Here is a 22,698-nt window from a genome sequence, read left to right on the forward strand (position 1 = left end):
TCCTGTGTTGTGCCTGCACCCACCCTTTCCACCTTTAAATCGCTGCCAGCCCTCTCCCACCCTGTACACTATTTCCTTGCAGCACAACCAGAGCCCAGGGGCAAGTTTTTTTTTGTTTCTATCCTTTCCTGCAATCAGCTTTGATGGTGCAGGAGGCAGCCCCCGGCTCTGGGCAGGGCCACAAGCTCGGAAGGCTTTGCCTGGCTGGCGTGCCGTCCCCTCGCGGCGCTGCTGCGTGCTCACGAAAGCCACCTGATTAAACTTTACAGCTGTCATTCATTCATGTCAAAGTCCTGTCGTGTTCAGCTGGGTTTGGGCTTCAAGGAATGAAACGTGAGAAGCTGCTGTTAAGCTGAGGGATTCACGAAGCAGTACTGTGCTTAGTCTCTGCCAAGACACTCCCATGATTTGCTAAAAATCCCCTGCCATGTCCCCCCACGGTGTACGCAGCAGCACACGAAACCAAAACCAGGAAAGCTGAAGGACTGGTTCTACTTCAAACCGAAGGTGATCCATGTTTTTGTAAAAAGGACTGGTTTTACTTCAACCTGAAGGCAATCCGTGTTCTTGTAAAATGGCAGCGGTGCGTTCTCGGCACCTCTGAGTGTGTGTTTGCACCTGAAGGCATGCAGCACTGGGTGCGCTAATGGCAGCCCGCCTAAACACTATCTTTTCCTTAATGTGCTCAGCAGGGAGGAGTGAGCTGAGTCACGGCACAGCCTCGCGGGCAGAGCCTGGCCTACCCCACCTGCGTGGCACTGCCAGCCTCGGCGCCCCCCCGGCATCGCAGCCCTTGGCCAAGCACCTCCCGGGACCGCAGCGAGGACCAGGGCTCCTCCAGCGCTGCCTGGGGGCTCTTGGGGCACGCCAGTCAGTCGTGGTGAGGCCTCCGAGGAGAGAGGAACGCAGAACTTCCTCGATGGGGCGTGTTGCAACAAAGCCTTATCGCAGACGTGACTTCTTCTTTCTGCCCTGACGCAGCAGCGCAGGAGCTTTGAAGCCTTCTCCCTGCTTTCTGAAGGTGAAGTCGTAACCACAATTTGCAGGGGTTTTTGGTGTTTTTTTTTTTTTTTGAACAGAAGCACTCCCTCCTCATACCTTGCCTCTGCCTCAGGTTGTTTTTACTCAACATTAGCACTAAGAATTCAGGCACATGACGTGACTACATGCTTCACTATACCTATTCATAACAAACCTCCAAATAGGACTGAGTCAATCCGGAGACAGCTTCCAACTCGCACCGAGGCAGCCTCAGTTCTGTGGGCGCCTCAAAGGTAAGGCAAACACACACGCACGCTTCTGTGGTTTCAAGAGCTACAGCAGGAAGGTGTTTAATGTCACTAAATTGAGAAAGGATTTTAAAAACAGAGTGACAGACGTTTTTCCTGGAACTCTGCGAGCTGACCCCGCAGCACAAACGGCAGTTTCAGACGACCGCACCGGTCACACCAACAGCTACGGAGCAAACAGAACTTTTTTTTTAACCCTACTCCAGACATAGAAGTCATGAGGTGCTTGGTCATTAACATTTGCGTAACAACTCAATTAGTTCAATACGGAAGCAGACGGGCGCAGAATAATCCCATTCTCTCCCGAGAGCAGCTGGCTCGGACCCTTCTGCGCTCAGCGGCTGCAACCAACGCCAGGGACCGCGGGGCCAACGCTACAGGGAACGAAGGCAGCGCCTCCACGCCCAGCGCGGTCCTATGAGTGTTTGGGCAAAGCCAATTACAGACAAAGAGAGGAAGTACGAGGCGTAATTCAAGGCTGGTAACAAAACCCAAAATCCACGTTCCTGAAATCACTGACTTGGAAAGAAAGGCAAAGCAGCAAACAAGTGTTTGGGTACAGAAACCCGAACACCTGACTGGGACCGAGAAGCACAGCAGGCACAGAACCGCCGTCACCTTTGTCACCTCTGAGTTGTGCAGCTCTGTTGTTACGTTTCTAGATGAAAAATGAGGCGGTTTTAGCAGACTGAGCAAAGCAACCAGTTTCTCTTCTTAGCTCTGCCTCTTCACTTCAGGTTAACTTTAGCCAAATAATTTAAAAAATAATAACAATCTCATTGCAAATATGTTGCTCGCAGTTAGCATGCTGTTTGGAGCTACATGTAGTTCTCTCTATATAAAACAATTATAATACAAAAGAAAAGTTTTAGATCAGTGATTCATGCTGTTGAGATATACATTACTTTAAGAGGTCATGCAGACATTTTATCATGAAACACCCAATGGAACAAAGCCCAATCTTTTTATAAATATTCTTTGTAAGTAGTCTAAAATCAAGGTTCAGATTTTAAATAAAAAGAACCAGACATACAAGCCTAACTCTGTTTCCAGTTGGCTACTCATACTGCACAGGATCTGAGTCCTGGTTTTTCACTTCAGCTTTTTGCTGTCAAACATCAAAAAGGTTTTCATTCAGATTAAGCGATAGAACTACAGTCAGTTTAAGCATTCACAGTTTTGAGACATGGTTAGTACCACCTGGTCAAAAAGTCCCTCAGGAAGGGGGAAAAAAAAGCTAACCTAGGCTTCACAGTGAGGTAGACAGGTCAGAGTGACTGAGCAATGAGGGTTTTTTGTTTTGTTTGTTTTTTTTCATTTTTAACCTCTTAATCTAATAAAATGCTTTAGGCAACAATTAAGACATGTTAGTATTTCTGGTAGTGAGAAATTTCGTTTTGAAAAAACACAATTTGAAAATATACAATTTTAAAATAGAAATATTCCTCCTCTGTTACCAAAACATTCAGAAACATCATAGAAAACTATGCATCTTTCCTCTAATGCAAGCCTGCTAGATAACAAGCCGCGTTAAAGCAGCCGGCTACCAGGCTGCTGTTCACAGTGTAAAATATGCAGTTCTTTACCTTAGTTTGGCTCTTCAGCTGAGGAACACAGACCAAGAAAGCTGCACCTTAAGCATTTTAACCTGTCTACACACAGAGTCTGTGGTCTTAATGCATCAGCATGGTACACGGGCTGTCTGTAACACTCCCTGTGCCCTTTCCTTTCCTCAGGCTTCTGAGCACTGGGTTTCATCTGGCAGCCTTTGAGCCAGACCCTGTTACTGGCTCACTTGAACTTACTTCTAAGAAGAAAGACATGGAGAGAAGAAATCCAATTTACTTCTTCAAGAGAAGACCAAGGCCCCCAGTCACGGTATTGAACAATTCCAATCCCCAGAAGGCAGAGGCTAGTGGCCAAAGAACAGCTCGGAGACCGGCCGGCGTTTCACAACGACCTGTTCTTGCTCCTCCTCCTCTACCACCTCAGAGAGGGAACAATACGAAGGGAAGCTCCCTCTGGTCTTTGGCTTCCTCCTCGGGCCTGTCGTGGCAGCCAGGAGCTTGTTCAGGGATGAAGGCTTCCTTAAGCCTTTGGTGAGGTCATAGAAAGCCATGTCATCGGATATGACCCCCAGGAAAGTGCTGGTGGAGCTCAAGATGGAAGCAGCAATCTTGGTGCTTTTCTTCATGGGCAGGGAGGTTCCTCCAGCGGTTTCGAGGCTGGGGTCCCCCAGCAAGCGCCTGATGGCAATGGAGGCCCCTTCCCTCAAGCACTGGTGCGGCTTCTTCCCGCTGTAGTCCCTCAGGTCGGTCTTGGCGTGGTAGCTGCGGACCAGCATGCTGATGACCGTCTCCTGGCCGTGCATGGCAGCGAGGTGGAGCGCCGTGTAGCCGCCGTGCGACCTGGCGTCCACGTCGACGTGAGCCCCCTCCTTCTGCGCCACGTCGATGATGTTCCTCAGCATGTCGCAGTTGCCATTCTTGGCGGCCCAGTGCAGGGCGGTGAAGCCCGAGATGAAGTCCCGCCGGGCCGCCAGGCTGGCGTCGCCCAGCAGCAGCCCGTGGAGCTGCTGGGACCACTGCCCCTCGGCCGCCATCACCAGCCAGCGGTGCTCGGTCTCCTCCAGCGGCACCGCCGCCGGCTCCTCGCTGGCCCGCGGGGTCTTGGGGACCCGCCGCAGGTTGGGCGAGCGGCACCCGGCCTCGTCCTCCTCCGGCAAGGGCGACAAGGTGGCTCCGGGCTCCTTGGGCTGCGCTGGGGCAGCGGCTGGCGACGGCACGCAGCGCACGGGCAGCATGCAGGGCTTGGGGACCGGCTCCCGACGGGTCCCGGGCCCACCGGCGGGCAGGGGCACCCCGCCGCCGCCGCTCCTCTGGAAGAAGCCACGGAGCTCGGACACGGCACGGGGCGACGGCTGCTCCTCGGGGGGCGACGGCAGCTCCTCGGCGGGCGACGGCAGCTCCTCGGGGGGCGACTGCAGCTCCTCGGGGGGCGACTGCAGCTCCTCGGGGGGCGACTGCAGCTCCTCGGGGGGCGACTGCAGCTCCTCGGGGGGCGACTGCAGCTCCTCGGGGGGCGACTGCAGCTCCTCGGGGGGCGACTGCAGCTCCTCGGGGGGCGACTGCAGCTCCTCGGGGGGCGACTGCAGCTCCTCGGGGGGCGACTGCAGCTCCTCGGCGGGCGACGGCAGCTCCTCGGCGGGCGACGGCAGCTCCTCGGCGGGCGACGGCAGCTCCTCGGCGGGCGACGGCTGCTCCTCGGCGGGCGACGGCGAGAGCCGCCCCTGAGGCGGGGGCCCGCCGCCGTCCATCGGGACGCCCCCGGGCGGCGGGGCGGGCCGCAGGTGCCGCCGCAGGACGACGAACTTGCCGCCGTCGCGCTCCTTCACCACGGCCACGGCGTTGACCGAGCGCTTGAAGAGCTCCCGCCGCTCCGCCCGCTCCGCCGCGTCCCCGGCGGCCTCCAGCAGCGGGCGGAAGGCTCCCACCAGCTCGGCGTTGCGCACCCGGCCGCCGCGCTCCCGCAGGAAGCCCAGCACGGCGGCGGGGCCGAGGGCGAGCTCCGCCATCCCGCCGCCGCCGCCACAGGTGGACGAGCCGCTGCTGACAGAGCTCCGCCGACGGCCCCCGAGGCGGAGGGAGGCCGCCCTGGGCTGGGAGGAGGCCGCCCGGGGTCCGTCGGCTTCAGGCACCTGCGGCCGCTCCCGCTGAGGTGACCGGGCCGCCCCGCCCGCCTTCCTCCTCCTCCTCCTCCTCCTCCGGCGGGGAGCGGCGCGGCCCCGCTGTCTCCTCCCCGCGGGGCGGCGCTGGGCCGCGGGCACCGCCCGGCTCCGAGGCCCCGGCGCCAGGTGAGGGGCCCGGCCCCGAGGGGGCTGCTCGGCCCCCGCCGCCCTCCTCCTGCGCCTCCCGGCGGGCCTGAGCCGCGGCTGCCGGGCTCCGGGGGGGGGACTTCGGTTTTCTGTGGCCCCGGGGCAGGCAGGAGGCAGCCCTGGAGCCTTCCCCGCGGGCCGTGCCTGGGGAGAGCCGTGTGGGTGAGGGCCCCCCTCAGCCTGCTCCGTAGGCAGTGCACACGCTTTGTTGATTTATTCCTCTTCCAGCTTTCTAAAATGATCGGTTTTGTTTCGATATCAGCAAGCTGGTGCGGCTTTAGGCAGCAGCCACGCTGCGGGGTCAGCTCCGCGGTCCCCAAAACCCTCCCTTGTTCTGCGGGCTCAGCCGCGAGTCCTTTGGGTCAGCATCTCTGACCTGAAAACAAGTCAACGTTTTGAAATATGCTCACTTATATATGATGCTATTTATCGTATCCTCTGTGTTTATCTGTATTGTATCTGCAGCGTACACACGTGTCCACGTGTATCTGTAAGTGCTGCAAGCTTCACAGCATGCCCGCACCTATTCATGTGCATCCGAGAGAGGAGACACCTTCTCTTTTCATAGAGAGAAGCTGTCTAACTGTGCTGCCATATCAATTGCTTCTGCTTAAGCACTTCTTTTAACATAATTATTGTTCTCAATTCTACAGTAAAAAACCTCAGACAAATGTCTTTTCCCCAGGGGAAGGAGTAGGACTGAAGACCTGCTGGAGAGATGAGACGTTCAGCCTGCAAACTTGTTTTCTCCTCAGCTGAGTGTTGCAATTGAGATCACTAAATTGATTCCTGAATGACTGAACGGTTTGTCTAGGAAAACAGCAAGAGCGACTGAACACGGAATGAGCAGAGTCAGTGTGGCATGAAGACGGATAAAAGTAACTGCACAAGGATGGATGAGCAAAACAGAAAATAGATTTTTGTTTTCACCATCTTGGAGCTTGAATAAAATGGAGTATCAGCCTGTGCTAAAGTCTCCATTTTAAAGGCAACTCAAGGTGCAGCGATCTCCGTGCAGCGTACCTCTCTGCTTTCCCGTTGAGGCTGACCTCCTTTCTGCCTCTTCGCACCCATTACTGGTGGTGGGAGAGCCTCTTCCTGCAGATTGCTCAGTCTTTGCTTGGCAGCCTTTCTCCTTCTCGCTCCATCTTTGTGCAGATCTCTGAAAAGCTATTTTATCTCTTGCTAACAAGCTGGCGCCGAGCCAGTTCCTCAAAATCATTCTGCTGCTCTAATGTTCTTTCACATAATAGCGTGTAATCTTCATGCTGATTGTAGCAATTCAGTATTTCCATGTGAATCGCACACCTTTTATTACTGCCTTTAGATGTGGAATATACAGTAACCTCGCCCTCTGCCGAGGGAGCTGCTAGTGTGTAGTGTTTTGGTGTGTTAGCAATGCTTTCTAGCTTACGGCATCCCACAGTTCTGCCTTGCCTACTGTAGAGAGCTAATAATGAGCAAGCATCCAAAAATTAATTGCTATGCTTTGGTTTCAATGTTGATTTCTTTTCCTTACTAGAATCTGTTGCAGGCATAGAAAATCTCAGCAGTCCATGATTTCTGCGTTGCAAACTTTCAGCTGTACCCTAAGATTATAGTTCATGTCTGCAAGTGAGCAAGAGGAGGCAGGAAAATAATTCAGAAGAATAGGCTTTTGTGTAAAGCATTTTCTTATGTTACAAATGTTTCAGGAGGAGTTGCTCCTGTTGCTTGGGTTGGCTCAAGCACGGCAGGCTCCGTCCTAGGGCTGACCGCTACGCAGGGGACTGCACGGCTCCGGCAGTGTTTCTGTGGGTGCCTGCAGGGAGGTGCTGGGTACTGTGCTTGCGTGGACAGTCCTGAGAAAGGCGTCAGCTCCCTGCACCCATGTATCCTTTGGGACTCACGAGGGTGCTTCCAGCTCCCCCCCGTTTTATCCCCACCCCAAAAGGTTTCCTGCAGAGGGCCCTCCGTGCCCCAGGAAGCCTCTTGCTGTGGCCGAGGTCCCACCGCCTCTCTGGGGCGCAGAGGAGGGCTGTTACTGAGGCTGTTCCCCCCTGCAGGTCCTGGCATTCCACGTGGCCCCGAAGCGAGAAGGCACGTCCCCAGGAGGTTACTGAAGAGGAAAAGGGACGTCTACAAGTGCGCCTCGTGCCATGCCAAGCGCGAACTGGTTCCTCTCGTTTAAGCGCCTTGTTGTGATGAGCTCTCTCTCCAGGTAATTTTCCAGTGACTCACCCAACCACCTGCCCCATGCACGCTCTCCTCGTTGTTTGTGGGCAGCCTGTGCCGTGTGGCTGTGCTCCTTTTCACAGTCTTTCAGTCGGTGGGTGTGAGGTCTCTTCCCCAACTTCCCTCTCTCCATCCTGTTTGCCAGTGTTGTCCCTTATCTGCTGATGTCTTCTGGCTGCCCACCTTTCAGGCTGAGTGCCAAGTCCAGGGGACCAGATCCCAGTGAGCTTCTCTTGGTTTACTCAGGGCTGGTCATACTCTGAGCAGACTGTGCAGCAAAAATTAAGCGTTTTGAATGAATTGTATTAATTTACGTAATAAATGAGTTTAGAGCATCATGGCCGTTATGCTTATCAGTCATCTGGAATCTCCAGCCTTAAAAAAACATGAGAAGTTTTGCCTTCTTTTCTGTGTCACCAAAAACTTATAAAGCAAATATTTTGTATGGGGCTATTTACGGAATGCTGTGGGCTGGTTCTTAGGAGATCTCAAGCCAACTGTTACATGTCTTGATATTTCTAATTTACTGGCTGGGACAAAAACAACGTACAGAAACCCACGATTAAATCAATTTACTGCTACTTTTTTTAAACACAAATATTGCAGCTTGCTCATTCTGTGTCATAAGCCTTAGGGAGCTGGCCTCTATTTTGCACTGAGAAGTGTTGCCTTTCCCAGGAATAAATTTCACAAACTTTCAAGCTATTGACATGACAATGTAGTAAATTGCATAGAGAGCCTGGGCTGTTTTGGCACCCTGTCAGGGGAGGAAGGTAAAGGTTACATGGCTGCAATTATTCACACCATGCAAACCCAGGAAATAAAGTGGGAGATCAAGCAAAGTATCCAGTATTCCATCCCTGGAGGTGTCTAAGGCCAGGCTGGATGGGGCTTTGAGCAACCTGGTCTGGTGGGAGGTGTCCCTGCCCACGGCAGGGGGCTGGAATTAGATGGGCTTTTAGGTCTCTTCCAACCCAAACCTTTCTATGACTCAGAGCAAAGGTGTTTCTATGACACTTCAAAACTGAACGAGGTGGTATCCCAGGCCCTACTCCTTCCCCCGTGGTATTCTCAGGGCCAGAAGGAAAGCAAGGTGCCACGCTGGAAACAAAAGAGGAAAAAAAAGGGAATATATTAGGATAGTCTCAGCTGGATGGCGTGCTGCTGCTTTGCAGAAAGGTGGGGCTTAGGTGGTATTGACTGTGGGTGGGATTTGTCCCCCAAGGCAAACTTATTTTCCTCTGAGATGAAATCAGGGCTCCCAGAACAAATAGAATGACAAAGCTCACGATTTTTCAGTTTCTTTGTTGATATTTTCATGTGAAACAAAGAGCATGCATTGTGAAGGGAAATAGCTCTTCCTTTGTTCCTTGGCAAAATGCAGCAACCTTCAATACACAAACAATTGAGCAAAAGTCTGCAAAGGGGTGGGAAGGGGGAGCAGAGAGAGATGATTATTTGCAGAGAAAAGGTATTTTCTGACGAACGAGCAAAATTCAGCTGTAACTCTTAAGACCTCAGTAACCACTTCAAAGGCTGTTTCTCAACAGCAGCCGTTCAAATGCAGCTTTCCGTGCATCTCAGAGTCTGTGTTTATGAAATACTGCTTGTTCCACGCAGATGTTGAAAGGACCCATCCCAAACATCCCCTGTTTTTCAGGTGGTGCCTGTGAACTTGATGGGATTCTGACAGGGTAATGCAAACCTGGCATGAGGTGCAGTGTGGTAATACTGCCCTTCTGCATTAGGAAGCAGGGAAATTTGGGGCCATTTCCAGCCATTTCCGGGGAAATGGACCTACAGCTCCTGTTGACTTTACTTCGGCTGAGAAAGATAGTGCTGTTATAGAAAATCTTTGTAAGTCCCATACATTGTCAGTACAACCAATGAACGTTTAATGAAGTTCTTGGTGGTTGTGCTGCTAAAAGAGTAACTGTGAAACCATTTCATTTCTTAAATTACCCAGGAGGATGTAATTCAAGAGACAAATAGTTACCAAAAAGCTACTTCCTCTGGCCTGTGTTGAGAAATGTGAAAGAGTTTGTTTATCTGCACCACCTGGGTCTGAAGATCAAGGAATTTCCTCAGCCCTGAAGGACACAGCCATCTTCAGAAGGCCTTGGACTTGCTACAGTATTCGTGTGACAGGAGGATGGTCAGTCACTCAGCGAGGCTGCATGTGAAGTAAAAAGGTTTGCGATAGCACTTATTTAACTCCACTTTCGTTGTCTGTACCCAGGTCACAACGTGAAGCAGCACCTACTGATCTCCCCACCGCCAGAACTGTGCTGCCATACCAGCGGTCGTGCAGGGAGGGGCATTTTCCTTCCCTCTCCCCGGGACAGAGGTGGGATGGACACATTCACGCCTCTCCCATCTGTTGTATGCTCTGCCTGGGTTCTTCACTCTGCCTGTAGGCAATTCACGGTTCAACCTAAATTCACCGTGCATTTAACAGGCACAAATATTCCACTGAGTTTAGAATCCTTGCAGGAGCATCTAGCTCCACTGCAATATGCGTTTAATTCCTGAGTCATTAGGAACAATTTGCATAACAATGGATGTCCTAGCAGTTAAAGGAGCCACCAAAAACAATTCTCTCGAGACCGTTTTTTATGCACCTGGAGCTTTTGCAATTATTTTTTGGAATAACAAGGTGTTTAAAAATAACTCCAAGCTTTTACACCGTGCTTGCCTGTGACAGAGATCTGCTCCCTGCTGGTGGCTTGCTAACAGGCAAGGCAGGGAGGACTGCCACTGCAGGTATCAGCAACACAGCTGAATCTGAGAGCCAAGCAGCAGCAGTGTTGTCCCTTGATCTGTTGCAAGGTCTTGGAATTTCCTTTTTGCCTTGAATTCTGGCATCTGGTGTTCAGCAGTGCCCTCTTTAGAGAAGTACAGCATTTTTGCAACCTGTCTTTAACTAGAACAAGGGTATGGATTAGTAGAATTGATTTGGATGTAGGCATTCTACTCAGGAAGGACAAAAACCCAACATTTCTTAACTGCACTAGATTTATCATATTTCAGAAAGCAGATCACTTGGATAACACATCCTCAGAAATGCTTTGAAATTGCTTCAAGGGAGAATACAGCCTCTTCCTAATCTCCTATGCCTCTAAGCACTTGCGTTTGGTGACCCTTGCCCTCTCCCTTCAGTTATGTGCATCTAATTTTCATATCCTGTTTTATTCTTCCCGCATAAGCACAGCCCCCTCCTGGGCTGAACAGCGCTTCCCAGAGCTCCTGCAGCATGATTTAGGTGGATGCTAAGGAGCCTTGGGAAGGTGTAGAGAAATAACATGATCTTGCACACCTGCTGTAATGCCACAACTCAGTGCCTGCTGTGCCAGCAGTGCGGTCTCATTTATTTATATTGTGGTGGGAGCAAGAGACCTTTGGAAAGATTGTAAATAGCTGGTAAGGGAGAAGATGGAAGTTATTATGGAGTGCGGGTCATAGAGTATTATAATGAAGCATAAGTTCTGTTTAATTTGTTTGCTGAGGTTTGGTTGTCTTTGAATACTTCTGTCCTGCTTTAGGGCACTCCAAGGACTGTGTTTTTGCGGGTGATGAATGTAAAGGAGCTGGGATATTGGTTGTCTTTCCTTTGCCTTCTCTTGCCAAAAACGTTGAAATCTGGCAAACCTTTGGAAAATAAATGGGAAAAGGGCCTTAAGCAAGGTTGCTCACTGTTCCCTAATAACTGGGCTGGTGCTTGAAGCTTTAACTATATCACAATCAAGTAACGGCTGTATTTGTGGCCTTTGTGCAGGATGCTGGAACTCCTGCTGCAGGTGATCTGGGAGCACCTGGATAGACGAGGAGGAATCCTGCGGCCAGAGCTGTGCAGGTGAGCTCTCCCTTGTCGGGTCCCTGGGAGGCAGTTACATCCCTTCACTGCTGCTTCCTTCAGTGCTGCAGAGCCTCCTGTTCCCCCCAGGGCTACGCTCTGGCAAGGGCACCGGGGCTAAGCTGGTGGAAGGAGTGGGGAAAGCCTAGGGCAAAACCAGGAGAGCAGACGGGTGAAGGCCTGGCGTAGTGACCAGCTGGGTGACAGCAAACATGTGGCGCTGATCAGCTGTTCCGTGGTAGGTACACTGCAGCAGAGGGCACCAGAAAGCAAGAAAAACGCTGCTCTGTGCTAACGGCCTGTGAAATACTAATGGCTCCGTGGCTTACCAAGGTGAAGGTTCAGGGACTGGCTTTGTGCTTCCTGCTGGAAGGAACGATGAAGGAAGTCTGTCAGTCCTCTTGTTTGACTTCACCTTCCTGTAACCAGCAGGCAGCGTAACCGCAACGAGCTCCCAGCCTCCCGGCCCAAAGCTGCACCAGGACTGCGGCTCTGCCATTGCTCCAGGGGGTGACCCCTTCCCTCGGGGCTGTGGCGTGGTGGCATCTTGTGGCCTTCTGGAAGGCTTGGGCGTGCCTTGAGCCTGGGCAGCGCACACCTGTGTGTGTTACATCTGTGTGTGTCACACCCGTGTGTGTCACCTGCATCCCGCAGGGAGCCTCCAGCCCCTTCCCTCGGCTGCTCCCTGGTGCCGGGGGCCGCTGCCTCGGCCCCTTCCCCTCAGGGAAGCGCTGCAGGCCGGCCCCGAGCCCTCAGCCGCGCTCCCGCCCCGGTCCCGGCCCCGGTGGAGGCTCGGGGCCCCGCCGGGCCTTCCACAGCCCCAGGGCAGAGCCCCCAGGCCCGGCCGGGCCCGGCCCCGCGGTGCCCGCTGGAGGCCGCGGCCGTGACGGGGCCGTGAGGGGGCCGTGAGGGGGCCGTGGCGGCGGCTCCCCCCCGGCTCCCCCCGGCCCCGTCCCGCCCCGTCCCGCCCCGGCCGGCGGCGGGGCGTGCCCGGCGGTGGCCATATTGGAGCCATTCCGCCGCAGCCACCCGCGGCGGGCACAGCCGCCACAGCCCCGGCCATGGCCGCCACCGAGCTGGAGCGCTTCTCGGTGAGCCGGGCCGTGAGGGGCCGGGGGCCGCCACACGGCGCTGGGGGGCGGGGGGGGGGGAACGGGAGGAGGCCGGGGGCTGCTCGCCGGGGCCGGGCAGCTGGGAGCGGGGCCGCCGTGGGGATCCCGGCCGCCCTCCGCCGGGGTCTGGGCTCCCCGGTGCTGCGGCTCCTTGGGGCGGGCCGGCAGCTCCCGGCTCTCGGTGTCCCCGCCGTGCTGCGGCACCGCTGGCTCCGGGTCCCGGGCACGGGCAGGTCGCCGCCGCCGCCTCTCTGTCGGTGAGCTGCTCCTTGCCGAGCTTCTCCAAGCCCCGCTTCGTTTCGCTGAGTCCTGGCCCTAAAGTTTCCGGCTCGGGGATGGATCCGCGGGGCTGTGAGCGACTGAGAAGTCGCGGAGCGGGAAGTCGGTTGCGGGCGCGGGTCGGGGAGAGCCTCTGCTGCCAGCCCCCGGGCAGGGGGATGGAGGCGAGCCCCCGGCAGAGCACGGAGGCACCGTAACCGTGCCCTCCGGTGCAGCCCTTTCTGCGCCTGTGTCGCATGTAACCGCTGCTGCTGCGAGCCCGCTGTGCCAGCTGGTGCCCGCTCGGCTTTTCTGAGGTGCTCCCGGAGCCCAAACGCTGCCGAGCCTGGGAGAAAATTGAATTTAATCGCGGATTCTTTGGTGTGGGTACGGCGCTGCTTGGTGTGCTTACGTCAATGCTCTGTCACTTTTTTTCTCTTTTAACTAAAAGTTCCCGAAGATGCTTGGCTCCCATCTGAGCACCAAAGTGAAATGGCTGCACTCCAGCGTGAATTCAGTGCCCGGCTCCATTAGGAGAAAATCTGCTTACTTTGTGCAGGGAGCTGGGGTGGGTTTATAGGGATCTGCAGGCTGAGCAGCTCCCTGCTGATCTCTGCCTTTGGACTCGTTTGCCCTTCTGCCCGGAACCCTGGACCTAGCAGAAGCAGGGAGAGCAGCATCTTGTTCCCATTTGATGCAGGGCAGAGGGCTGTCCCAGCTGCTCTCTTTCCTTCATCCTCTGTGCACATCTCGGCGCTGCTGCCGCTCCCCCAGCAGGCTCGTGGAAGCCTCGGGATGAAGGTGTCCCGAGCTGTTCGTTCTGTAGGGCTTACAGCTTTCTGGGTGTCACTTCATGGCGCTGTGCCTCTGTTTCCTGAGCGTAAAGCCTGAATGGGAATGGTTTGCTACTGCCAAGAACCGATGATAAATTCATTTATTTTTACCAGCTGTTTGTATCTGCAGTGGGAAATAATGTTGAAAAAGCCTCCGAAGGAGGTTTTTGGTGTACGATAATTCAGGCTATTCAGATTGGTGAAGCTATTTTAAGTGTCCAGCTGACACTGACATCCTGGAATGTAGTGACCCTTAGGTTTGGATAATGTGTTTTGAAAACTCCCCAGATGCACGCTGCCCTTGTGCAGTCCTCCAGAATGCCTCTGTCTCCAGCACAATAAAGTTCCCTTGAAGTGCTGCTGTTGGAAATGACCAACAAAAGCAAATGAAAGGAAGCTCGCCTATAGAAAGCTGCCTCAGAGGCAGCAGAATCGCACCAGCGGTGCTCAGGACAGCCTTTGTTTTCGTGAATGTCCTGCTTGTAAGAGAGGTCAGCTCCGGCCCCTGGAGGCTGAAGTTTTCTGCTGGTTTGCCCCAAGAACGTGACTCACCGTTGCCGTGGTCGGGGCTTGGTCTGCAGGCATCGGTTCTACGTACCTGATTGTCTTCCTTGCAGTCTTCTCCTCACGCTCCGACTCACTAACAGCCCACTTTAAACAGAAAGTAACGACTTCATGTGATCTGGGCTGTGTGTATGGGAGTTTGGGTCAGTTATGAAACGCTTTATTTATCGTCAAGCTCAGACCTTCTCCGTTGCCTCTTCTGGACAGAACTGAGCTAGCACACGTGGCTGCTGGAGTGGACGCTGGCAGGATTAGCAAGGAAGTCGGTACATGGAGCGGGTAACAGCCCAGCCACTCTGGGCGAGTGGAAGCCAAAAAGCACGTGAGGTACATCAGGGAACGGCAGGAGCACTGAAGAAGTGAGGGAAAAGCAACCGAAGGTGCATAGGAGAATAAATGGGACGAGATGTGAGACCCAGACTGTGAGATGGTTTTGCTGTTGCGAAGCTTTCGCAACCCCCCAAATCTGTTGGTTTCTGTTTTCAAGTAGAGCCCGTCGCTGCCCTGAACCGGTCCCGTAATGGCCTGAATGAAATGTCGGGCTGGGAGGCGCAGCCGCGTGCTCTCAGACGCAGGGACGTGAGGAGGAGCGGGTGGCCTCAGCCTCCACGTTGGGCTGAGATAAGTTTAACGTGACGCCGTGCGTTTTGAAGATGTCACGGCCGATCGGTGTGCGTGCCGTGACTTTGTGCACGGATGAGGGCTTTGTGACTGTCCATGCCCGGTGAAGAGGGCCCGGGATGTGCGCACGCAGCCGGGGGCGAGCTGTGGTCACAGGGCGGGTGCGTTCCTGCCGCCCCGAGGTTCCTTCACGTTGCCGTCAGTCGCTTGGCTTTTATTGGCTGCTTTACCGAGAAGCGTTAATTCATAGCAGGTCTTGTCAGAAAAACCACTGCTTTGCACAGAGGGGAGATGAATAACGTCTTCCTCACCGGAAAGACAATGAGATTTGTTTCTTGCAGCAAGCTGTCGAGCAGCTCGGGGACTGTGTGGCAGCTACAGGTGAGCGTTACCTGCTGGAGAAGCCGATTTACACCCCTGCCTCGTGTCCTGCTCTGGCTTTGTGGAGGGAGGGGAAGCTCAGAGCTGCCCGAGTTGTGGTAAACTTTGTGCATTGCTGCCGCTGCTGTTTCCTGTAAGCTCCTGTTTTCTCTTACTGGCTGCAAGGCTTAAACCCCTCCGGTGCGCCAGGGGTCAGCGGTACGTGAAGGACGGGTGTGAGGAGCGGGCTGAGGACAGCTCTGTGTGCTGTGGCCGTGGCAGGGTGGTTGCCAGAAGCCTTGTGGCTGCTGGCCCTAAACATAGGCGTACATCTTCTTTTAATCAAGCTCTTGAGGGAAATGCTTCTGTGACTCAGTTCCAGTGGAAATTGGGGTTTGCTTGGATTTCGGCATTCCCCCCTCCTTGCTTTTAGCCCGGCCACTGGCACCATTTGGAAGTTCCAGAGTTAAATTTCCTGTGTATGTTTGTTTGTTTTTTTTTCCCCAAGTTATTTCACCTTTAGCTCTATGAAGGGTTTTCCCTGGGAAAAATCCAGGTGCTCCCCCATGCAGCGCTGAACAGAAGCGACAGATTTTTCCCCGAGCTGCTGACGTGCGCCAGGAAGCGAGCCCAGCGGGAGCAGCCCTCTCCCTCCGTGCCCTGGCCGGCTCTTCTGCCTGCAGCGGGAGCTTTTTTGGGAAGGAGGGATGGGGAAACGGGCTTCCATTGGAGCAGGCGAATTGGTGGTTGCCTCTCCAATCCCTGCAGTCCCTCCCCGGGAGGCTCGCCTCTGCTTCTGCAGGAAGCCAGCCCTGACTGCTGCGACCGCAGGCCCAATTAGCTCAACCACAGTCCGCTGCAGCTAAACGCGTATTTTGAGGCTATGTGCTGGGAACAAATGTTGCCCAGAAGAAGATTTTTATAGTTTTTCCCTCCCCGCTGTGGTGCTGTTGGTGAATCCGGAGCATCCCTTCCTCTTGCAGAGGAGATGCAACATGTTGTTCTGCGTGGGAGCTGCGGAGCTGCTCTGAACCGCTCGTAATCGCAGCGAGCGCCGAGGCAGTGGGTGGAAGGACGTGAGCTGGCAAATGCTGGGGCCGCGTGTGCCCTCTGCGTCGGCAAAACAAACGAAAGCCCGAAGAATAACTCTTTCAGGAGGCCGGCACGGCGTCAGGACTCGTCGTCAGTGCTGTGGTGGCAGCTGTCAGCCAGTCCCCAGCGCTGCTGGAAGGCCACAAGCTGCCTAAATATTATCTTCTGTAGGAGAATGCCATCGCTGTCGCCAGCTGCGGGGAGGGACGCAGCCCCGTCTCCGAGTGCCCCCGCTGTCCCCGCTCCGCTCGAGGCACCAGAGGCAGCGCCCGGTGCCCTCGGTGTTTGTCCGTCCGCAGGAGCGGCTGCCGTGCCCCTCTCCTTCCCGTGCTGCTTTGGCTTGGAGGCTGGGAGGGGAAGAAATGGCGTGATGCTGATGTGGCTTCTCCCGGGTTGTGCAACGAAGCGGTGGAATTTGGGAGGCCACGGGGCTGAGGGAGAAGCGCAGGGCGCTTCCACCCCGCCCGTGCAGGGTGGGGGTGTGCTCAGGAGATTAGCTTCGGTTACCAGCACCTGTCCTCGGCACCTTCCAGGCTGTGGGTGGGAGAAGCTGCCCTGCTGGTTTCAGGTCAGTTGCGGTCCTCAGAAATAACCCTGTCCTGTCCCGAACTTGTTGTGATGAGCTGACGCCCAGCCTGCCTGTTCCTCGCTTCTGCCACGTACCTGCGGCTGCAGCGCGCTCCCAGGTTCGTACCTGAAGCTCGGCGCTCAAATATTCAGGGATCGTAAAAGTGCCGGAGGGGGACTCAAATATTCAGGGAACGTAAAAGTCCCAGAGCAGCCCAAGTGAGAAGAACGATCCCAAAGTCCAGGGCTGCTCCTCCTCGGTCGTGCTTTCCTTCCAGAGCCTCTCCCCTGGTGCAAGCGGCCTCGCCTCCGGCACGTGGCGTTTGGGTGCCAAAGTGGAGCCAGGCGGGGAGTCGGCACCCCCCGGAGCGGTGTGCTGGGGGGATTTCGGGAGGCTGGGGGCGGGTCGTGCCTGGGAGGGCTCCTCAGGTACCTCCCTGGGCATCGCCCTCGGCCTGCGGCTGGCCGGGGCCCGTGGGGTCAGGGGTTTGGAGGCACCGCTTTGTTTAGATGCGCGGATTCCTTCGCGAAGCCAAGAAGCGTCCTTCTCCCACACATGCGAAATTCCTGAGATGTCGAACAGCTCGAGAGAGGTTCCCGTGGAGCACCCTGCCGCAGGGCCAGCACCCAGCTCTTGCTCTCTCTGCCTCGTGCAGCCCCGAAACCGGAGCGCGGCGGGGAGCCGCGAGGCGAGAGCGCCCGTGCTGGATCCCTGCTGGGGCTTTGGGGCTGCCGCCGTCCTCCCTGGCTGCTGCCTGAGGCGCTGCCCCCAGCCTGTGCCACCTCCGCGCTACGAGCGTGAGGAAACAACGCGGGGAATGTCTCCGGAGTCCTCGGGAGGCAGGGAGCGTGCCCGTCGGTTCCTGCTGCAGCCGGGGCCGGGACACGTCCCGCGGCTTTCGGGCAGGCTGCGCCGTGCAGGGGCGCTCTCCTTCCCCTGCCTCTGCAGCGGAGGTGTCCCAGCTCCCGTCGGGGAACACAGGTTGTGCCGGGGTTTCGCAGAGACTGAATAGCCCCTTCGGCCTGTCTGAATCCATGTACAAGCCTATCCATGTGCGTTTTTCAGGTAAAGGTTTTCTTTTCTTTTTTCTTTTTCCATGGCCTCGAGTCTTCGGATGAAAGGTGTTCTGTGCTAGCGCACCGGGAAGCTTCCCGGAGGCCGCGTTAATCGGCTGCCCAGCAGGCGGCTCGTTGACGCGGTGGCTGTGGTTTAGCTCGGAGCTGCGTGCCCGTGGGATGTAAAACTTCTCTTCCTGCTGTCTTCCAGGCCGTGTCCCGACAGAGACTTGCCCAGTGGCTGGGAGTGCTGCTTGGGAGCTGCAGCAGGGTGGTAGCATGAGGCAAACGGGGGGGGAAAAGGAGACAGTGGTGACCCCAGCTCATGGGTTCCCATTAGAACGTCCCTATTCCCTTGTCTAAAAATATAAAAAATAGCTGTTTTGCTTTTTTTTTTTGTAATCGGGCAATAAGTTCTGGAGATGTATGTGGGAATTAGGCATGTTTATTTTCAGTGGTAACTAAAACAAATCATCACGGTGGCTGATATCCAGCACGGCTTGTTCAGCAGCTGGGCAATTACACGGTGGGGATCCGGACCCTTTTCTCCTTGTTAACACCCCCCTAAAATGGCCCCAAACCTTTTCCATGGCACTTCGTAGGGGCAGGTGCTCATTTTCCCTCTTGGCTTTGTCCCACCTGTGTTCGCGTTTCCCCGGGTGGAACCAGGAAAGGCGTCTGCTCCTCTTCCTCACGGTCACAAGGACATGACCACGAGCTGGGAGCGCCTCTGGTGGGCATGGGGAAGCCTCCAGGTGGATAAGGGGGTGGGATTAGCCTCTGTCAGGCCTGGCTGATGGTGAAGTTCCATGAAATCAGAAGCCTGAGCACACTGGGAACAGATAACTTCAAAAAGAAAGGAGCTGGGGCAGCGTGATGTGTTCTGTTTGTCCGCATTTGGGGTCCTTTGTAAACAGGCCGGAGGCAAAGCTGGGTTTGTGTCCTGGGCTCGGCTTGGCTTTGAATGGCTCGGGGGGGCTGGAATTCTCAGGCTGCCGAAAAGCTGAACTTTCTCATCCTTTGAGGTCATTCTGGAGGAAATGTCTCTCATTTTTCGTCCCATAGTCTCGGCTTTAACCAGCTTTCCTCATTCTCAGAGGCTGTGTTCATGTTTGCAAACCACCGCGTGCATAATGCCCGCAAAGCCTGTGTGGCTCCTTTGTGAGCTCTCACCCAGGGCTTCTGCGACAAGGCAAAATGCAGGTTGAATCCTTCCTTCCTTAAGAAAGCCCTCCCAATAAATTAATTACTTCACAGATGTTTTGGGGAAACGGTTAAAAAACAGGCTATGGGAAGGAAACGTGTGGGATTCTGCATTTGGTAGAAAAAACTCGAGAGAGGAATTTCAGCCAGCAGCAGTCAGTTTGTTTGCAGAGGATTGCCGCTGATGTTGCCTTCACAGGTTGTGGCTGTGTCGTCTCGGGTGGTGGTGTGGAAGGCAAAGCGAGGAGCTGTACGCTGCCTTCAGAGCGAGCTCTGGAATCAGAGCCGGGGTGTTAGGGCTGTGCCAAGTCGCGTGGCTCTGTAGCCGGGGGGGGGACTTCTGCTTCGCTTTTGGAAGGAGGGCGAGGCCGAAGGCAGCGCCTGCAGCTGGGCTGGCTGCTCTCAGGCGCCGAAGGGAGCACCGTTACCTGGCTGGCTGCTGCCATCGGGGCGAGGTGTGCCCTGGACATCGAGGCTCCCGTCTGGCACCAGGAGCTTGGGTACAGGAGAGGAGTCGAGGAGCTTGCCCGAGGAGTGCTTTCCTTAGAGAAGGAATTCCGCTTTCCGCTTTGGATTCCTCCCTGCCTTCACGTGGGTAGGTGACCACGGCGTGCTCAGCACGCTGCGTGTCTCCGTGCACAGCGGTGCCTGTTCTGCCCCGAGGCCAGCCCAGGACGTACGGGGTTCTTTGAAACACCGACCCTGCTCCGGGGTGTGTGTGGTGGTGGTGTTTGCTTGTTTTGTGTTCCCCAGGATGCCGAGTACTGCTGCTCACGCTGCCCTCCCTGCTCTCCGGGCTCGTGCATCTCCCCTGAGAGAGAGAAGGGGACCAAAAGCTTGCAAGAAACGCATCGCGTCAGGCAGGGTAACCTTGAGTCAGCCCTGAGGGGAGAGCCTCGGCTTCTGAGCCCCCTGTCTCTGTGCTGTCGAGTGGCTGCCGCTTGATGGGGCACGTCGTGGTGGTGGCTCCGTGTCTGGGTTCTCCAGTGAGGTTTTTTGCCCGCCTGGAGTGCAGCTGGGAGGAACGCGAATAAAGGCTCGAGTGTCTGGGAAAATTCTTGGCATTCCTAGCGGAGCGGCTTGAAGGGGGGCTGGCGATTGTTTTCCTCAGCGTGAGGTTTCCACTGGGGGACTGCGCCGCGGGCTGGGAGATCCGAGACTGCCTGCAGCCGTGTGCCCGCGCAGGGGTGGGTGTGCTGCGGTGTGCGGGGCCTTGGGAAGGAGCAGGGCGGGAAGGTCCCTGGGGTTTCCTGCCACCGATGGAGCGTCAGGCATCACGGTGTCACGGCTTACGATTCTTTGTGGCCGCCACAGCGAGGAAAACACTATTGCCTTCCCTGCGCGGACCCAGCGAAGGCAGAGCTGCCCACACCATCTGAAGAGCGTCCCGTCTGGCCGGCAGGATGGACTGGAGTGGAAGGTAGCAGAGCAACTCAGCCCCAGCAGGCTGCGGTTGTAAGACAAGTGGTAAATCAGCATAATAAATCAGTGTAAGCTCCCCATCTGAAGTTCTCTCCAGGTTTTTCTTCCCCCCATTTCCCTGGCTCCTTACAAAGTGCTCCACAAAGGGGATCTGGAATCTTAAGCACGTGCTTAAGGTCAGCTGAGAGCTGTCAGGCTCGAGTCAGGCGCTTGCTCTCGGCAAATCTGCCTGAGATTGGTGGCCGTGGTGTGCAGCGAGTTAGCCGAGGAGGTGCTGAGGTCTCTGCTGATGAGCCCGGCTGCAGGCGTGCTCCCTTTCATCTCCAGCACCACGGGCACCCCCAGGTCACGCTTGCTGCACGTGCAAGGAAGATGGTGTTTAAACGTGTGATCTATTTTGAACGCCGCTAGCCCTGTAGAGGTGCTTTTCAAGCGTCAGGTGCGGTGTTACTGCCCCTCAGTGCTGAGCTTGGCCGAAGAAACAATTCCTTGGTGAAAACCCGGGTCCGTGCAGCTGGGCCTGCGCTTGCTGCTGTCTGTTTGCTGGTGGCAGGCGCCTTCTGTTGAGGGAGCGTTCGGGGCTGGGCTGGGATCATGCGGAAGGGGTGGCTCGCCAGGTTTCTCCGCACTGCTCCCGAAACCGGGCCGAGCCCCAGGGAGCGCCTGCTGGGACGGAGGCGCTGGGCTTGGCTTCTGACGCTGTTTGCGCAGAGGCCTCGAGGCAAGTGCTGGGTGACTCAGTTCACTTGTGGCACGTGGGTAAAACCCCAGCGCCCCGTGAGGAATCTTGCGCTGAGGTGTGCCTGGGGAGGCCCCTCGGGCATCGCGCGGCTAGCCCTGCTGCGGGGTCCTGCTGGGGACCCTGCACGCACGGGGCCGGAGGCAGAGCTGTCCCTGGCTGGGCTCTGGGGGCAGCTCCACTCCCAGCGGGGCCAGGCTGTGCCAGCAGCTGCTCGGCTGCCCGCGTCGGTGAGGCCAGCCTGCTCCGCCCGGGTGTAACGAACAGCCAGAGCGCGGTCAGGCCTTTCTGTGCTCGGCCGTAACCGAGACTCCCCGCATCAGGGCTCAGTAACGGCCCGGCTCCAGGACTCGGGAGACAAGGGAGCAGCATCCTACGAACCCCGCTGGAATTTGGATTAATCCTCCTGTTTCGTGCACTGCTGTGCCGGTGGGTCGTGGGCTGGGAAGCGAGGAGGGGAGCGTTGCTCCGAGCCCCCCAGGAGCCCCCAGCTGTTCTGGGCACCGGCTGCTGCGTCCTGCGGCAGGAGCCCTGCCCGGCACCCTGCGGCCGCGGAGCCGGGGGCTTGGAGCTTCCCTGCTCTTCCTCCTGCTGAGCCGAGGGGGGCTGCGAGCTGTCTGCTAGCGCCGCTTTATCTTCGTGTTTTGATTCGATCATAAATCAGAGGGGACAGGACCTGTGGCGGCGCCGGGGGGAGCATTTGGGAGCTCCCGGCTGCCTTTGGGCTGAAGCCCATCGCCCAGCATCAGCCCTTCTTATTCAGCAAAAAGGAAGAGGCCTGAGCTGCTTTGCCCTGGGAAACGTCAGCCGTCTATCTGTCTCGCTCGTGCTTTGTTGGGCTCCAGACATGGGCAGAGGCACCACAGGCACAGGAAGGTGCCGGGTTACTTTGTTCCTCGGGGTGAGAGCCAGGAGTTGCGCTCAGTTGGTGTTTTAGCTGACAAACACTGGAGGTTTTACTTTTCACTCCTGGTTTTCTGGAGCTGTTCACAAGCTGCTCGTACAGAGCCTGCTGTGGCAGGGGCTAGGATTTACAACTCCTTCCTGCCAAATTCTTACTTTAAAAAAAATAAATAGTTCTATCACCGTTTGTGACTGTGGTGTTCGCTTACACGTGTGCCTTCACCTGCTCCCGTCAGGAGGTCAGAGCCCTGGGGGCTGCCTCAGGCAGCAAACACGAGCGCGTGGCCGCCGAAGAGCGCTTCTCCTTGAGGCTATTTGAGAGGTGATGCTTCCCAATTTCCTTACTTAAAAAAAAAAAAGATTTTGTTTTTTGAACAGCCGATGTCAGAATGGCCTCTTGTGCCCAAGTTCCGGTCTGCTCCTGGCATGAAAGCGAGGAGAGCGAGGGCGGCACCTCCACGAGCAGGCGGCTTCGCCATGTGCCGAGCGAGCGGCTGGGCCCGGAGCCGGCGACATCCCCCATGGATTGAGAATCCTAGAAGTGGGTCTCTGCTGGTTTCTCCGCTGCCTCCTCTCGCCTCCCTTGCGGCGAGGGGGCAGAAGGGGTTGTGCTCCAGGGATGTGGCTGTGGGCCGGCTGCCCACGGCTCTGGGTAGAGCCCTGGGAGCTCCCGTCACGGGATCCACTGGCGACTGGAAGCAGCGTTCAGGGCTGCGGCGGCTGTTTGTGGTGGGAATC

The 22,698-nt window shown here is 56.1% G+C and overlaps 2 protein-coding genes and 1 long non-coding RNA gene across 10 annotated transcripts in view; 2 read left to right on the forward strand and 1 right to left on the reverse strand.

The window, feature by feature from the left end:
* Positions 1-1,297: 1,297 nt before the first annotated feature.
* On the reverse strand, positions 1,298-4,863 carry SOWAHA (sosondowah ankyrin repeat domain family member A). 3 transcript variants are annotated; one of them, XM_048057359.2, is made up of 2 exons: positions 3,095-4,863; positions 1,298-1,455 (listed from the first exon to the last, which is right to left on the reverse strand). In XM_048057359.2, exon 1 carries the CDS (start codon positions 4,861-4,863, stop codon positions 3,202-3,204), a length of 1,662 nt encoding a protein of 553 aa, XP_047913316.2. In that variant the 3' UTR covers positions 1,298-1,455; positions 3,095-3,201. The 3 variants fall into 3 exon arrangements, with proteins under 3 accessions (XP_047913316.2, XP_066833215.1, XP_066833214.1); XM_066977114.1 differs by having other exon boundaries at positions 1,298-2,123; XM_066977113.1 differs by having other exon boundaries at positions 1,298-2,123; positions 2,876-4,863.
* An 87-nt stretch (positions 4,864-4,950) lies between these two features.
* On the forward strand, positions 4,951-11,119 carry LOC125181989 (uncharacterized). Its single transcript, XR_010824911.1, has 4 exons — positions 4,951-5,142; positions 5,849-7,363; positions 9,344-9,532; positions 9,617-11,119. It is a non-coding gene; the product is annotated as an uncharacterized lncRNA (long non-coding RNA).
* Positions 11,120-11,155: 36 nt separating this feature from the next.
* SEPTIN8 (septin 8) overlaps positions 11,156-22,698 on the forward strand; it is a 42,171-nt gene continuing 30,628 nt past the window's right edge. For 5 of the 6 annotated variants that reach the window (XM_066977115.1, XM_066977117.1, XM_066977118.1 and 2 more), the window contains exon 1: positions 12,177-12,321. The gene's annotated coding sequence lies outside the window, so the exon portion shown is untranslated. Of the gene's footprint in view, positions 11,231-12,176; positions 12,322-22,698 lie in introns of those variants that run through there. The other variant, XM_066977116.1, reaches the window with a different exon arrangement.

The sequence above is a fragment of the Anser cygnoides genome, chromosome 14, assembly GCF_040182565.1.
Source record: "Anser cygnoides isolate HZ-2024a breed goose chromosome 14, Taihu_goose_T2T_genome, whole genome shotgun sequence".
Taxonomy (NCBI): Eukaryota; Metazoa; Chordata; class Aves; order Anseriformes; family Anatidae; genus Anser; species Anser cygnoides.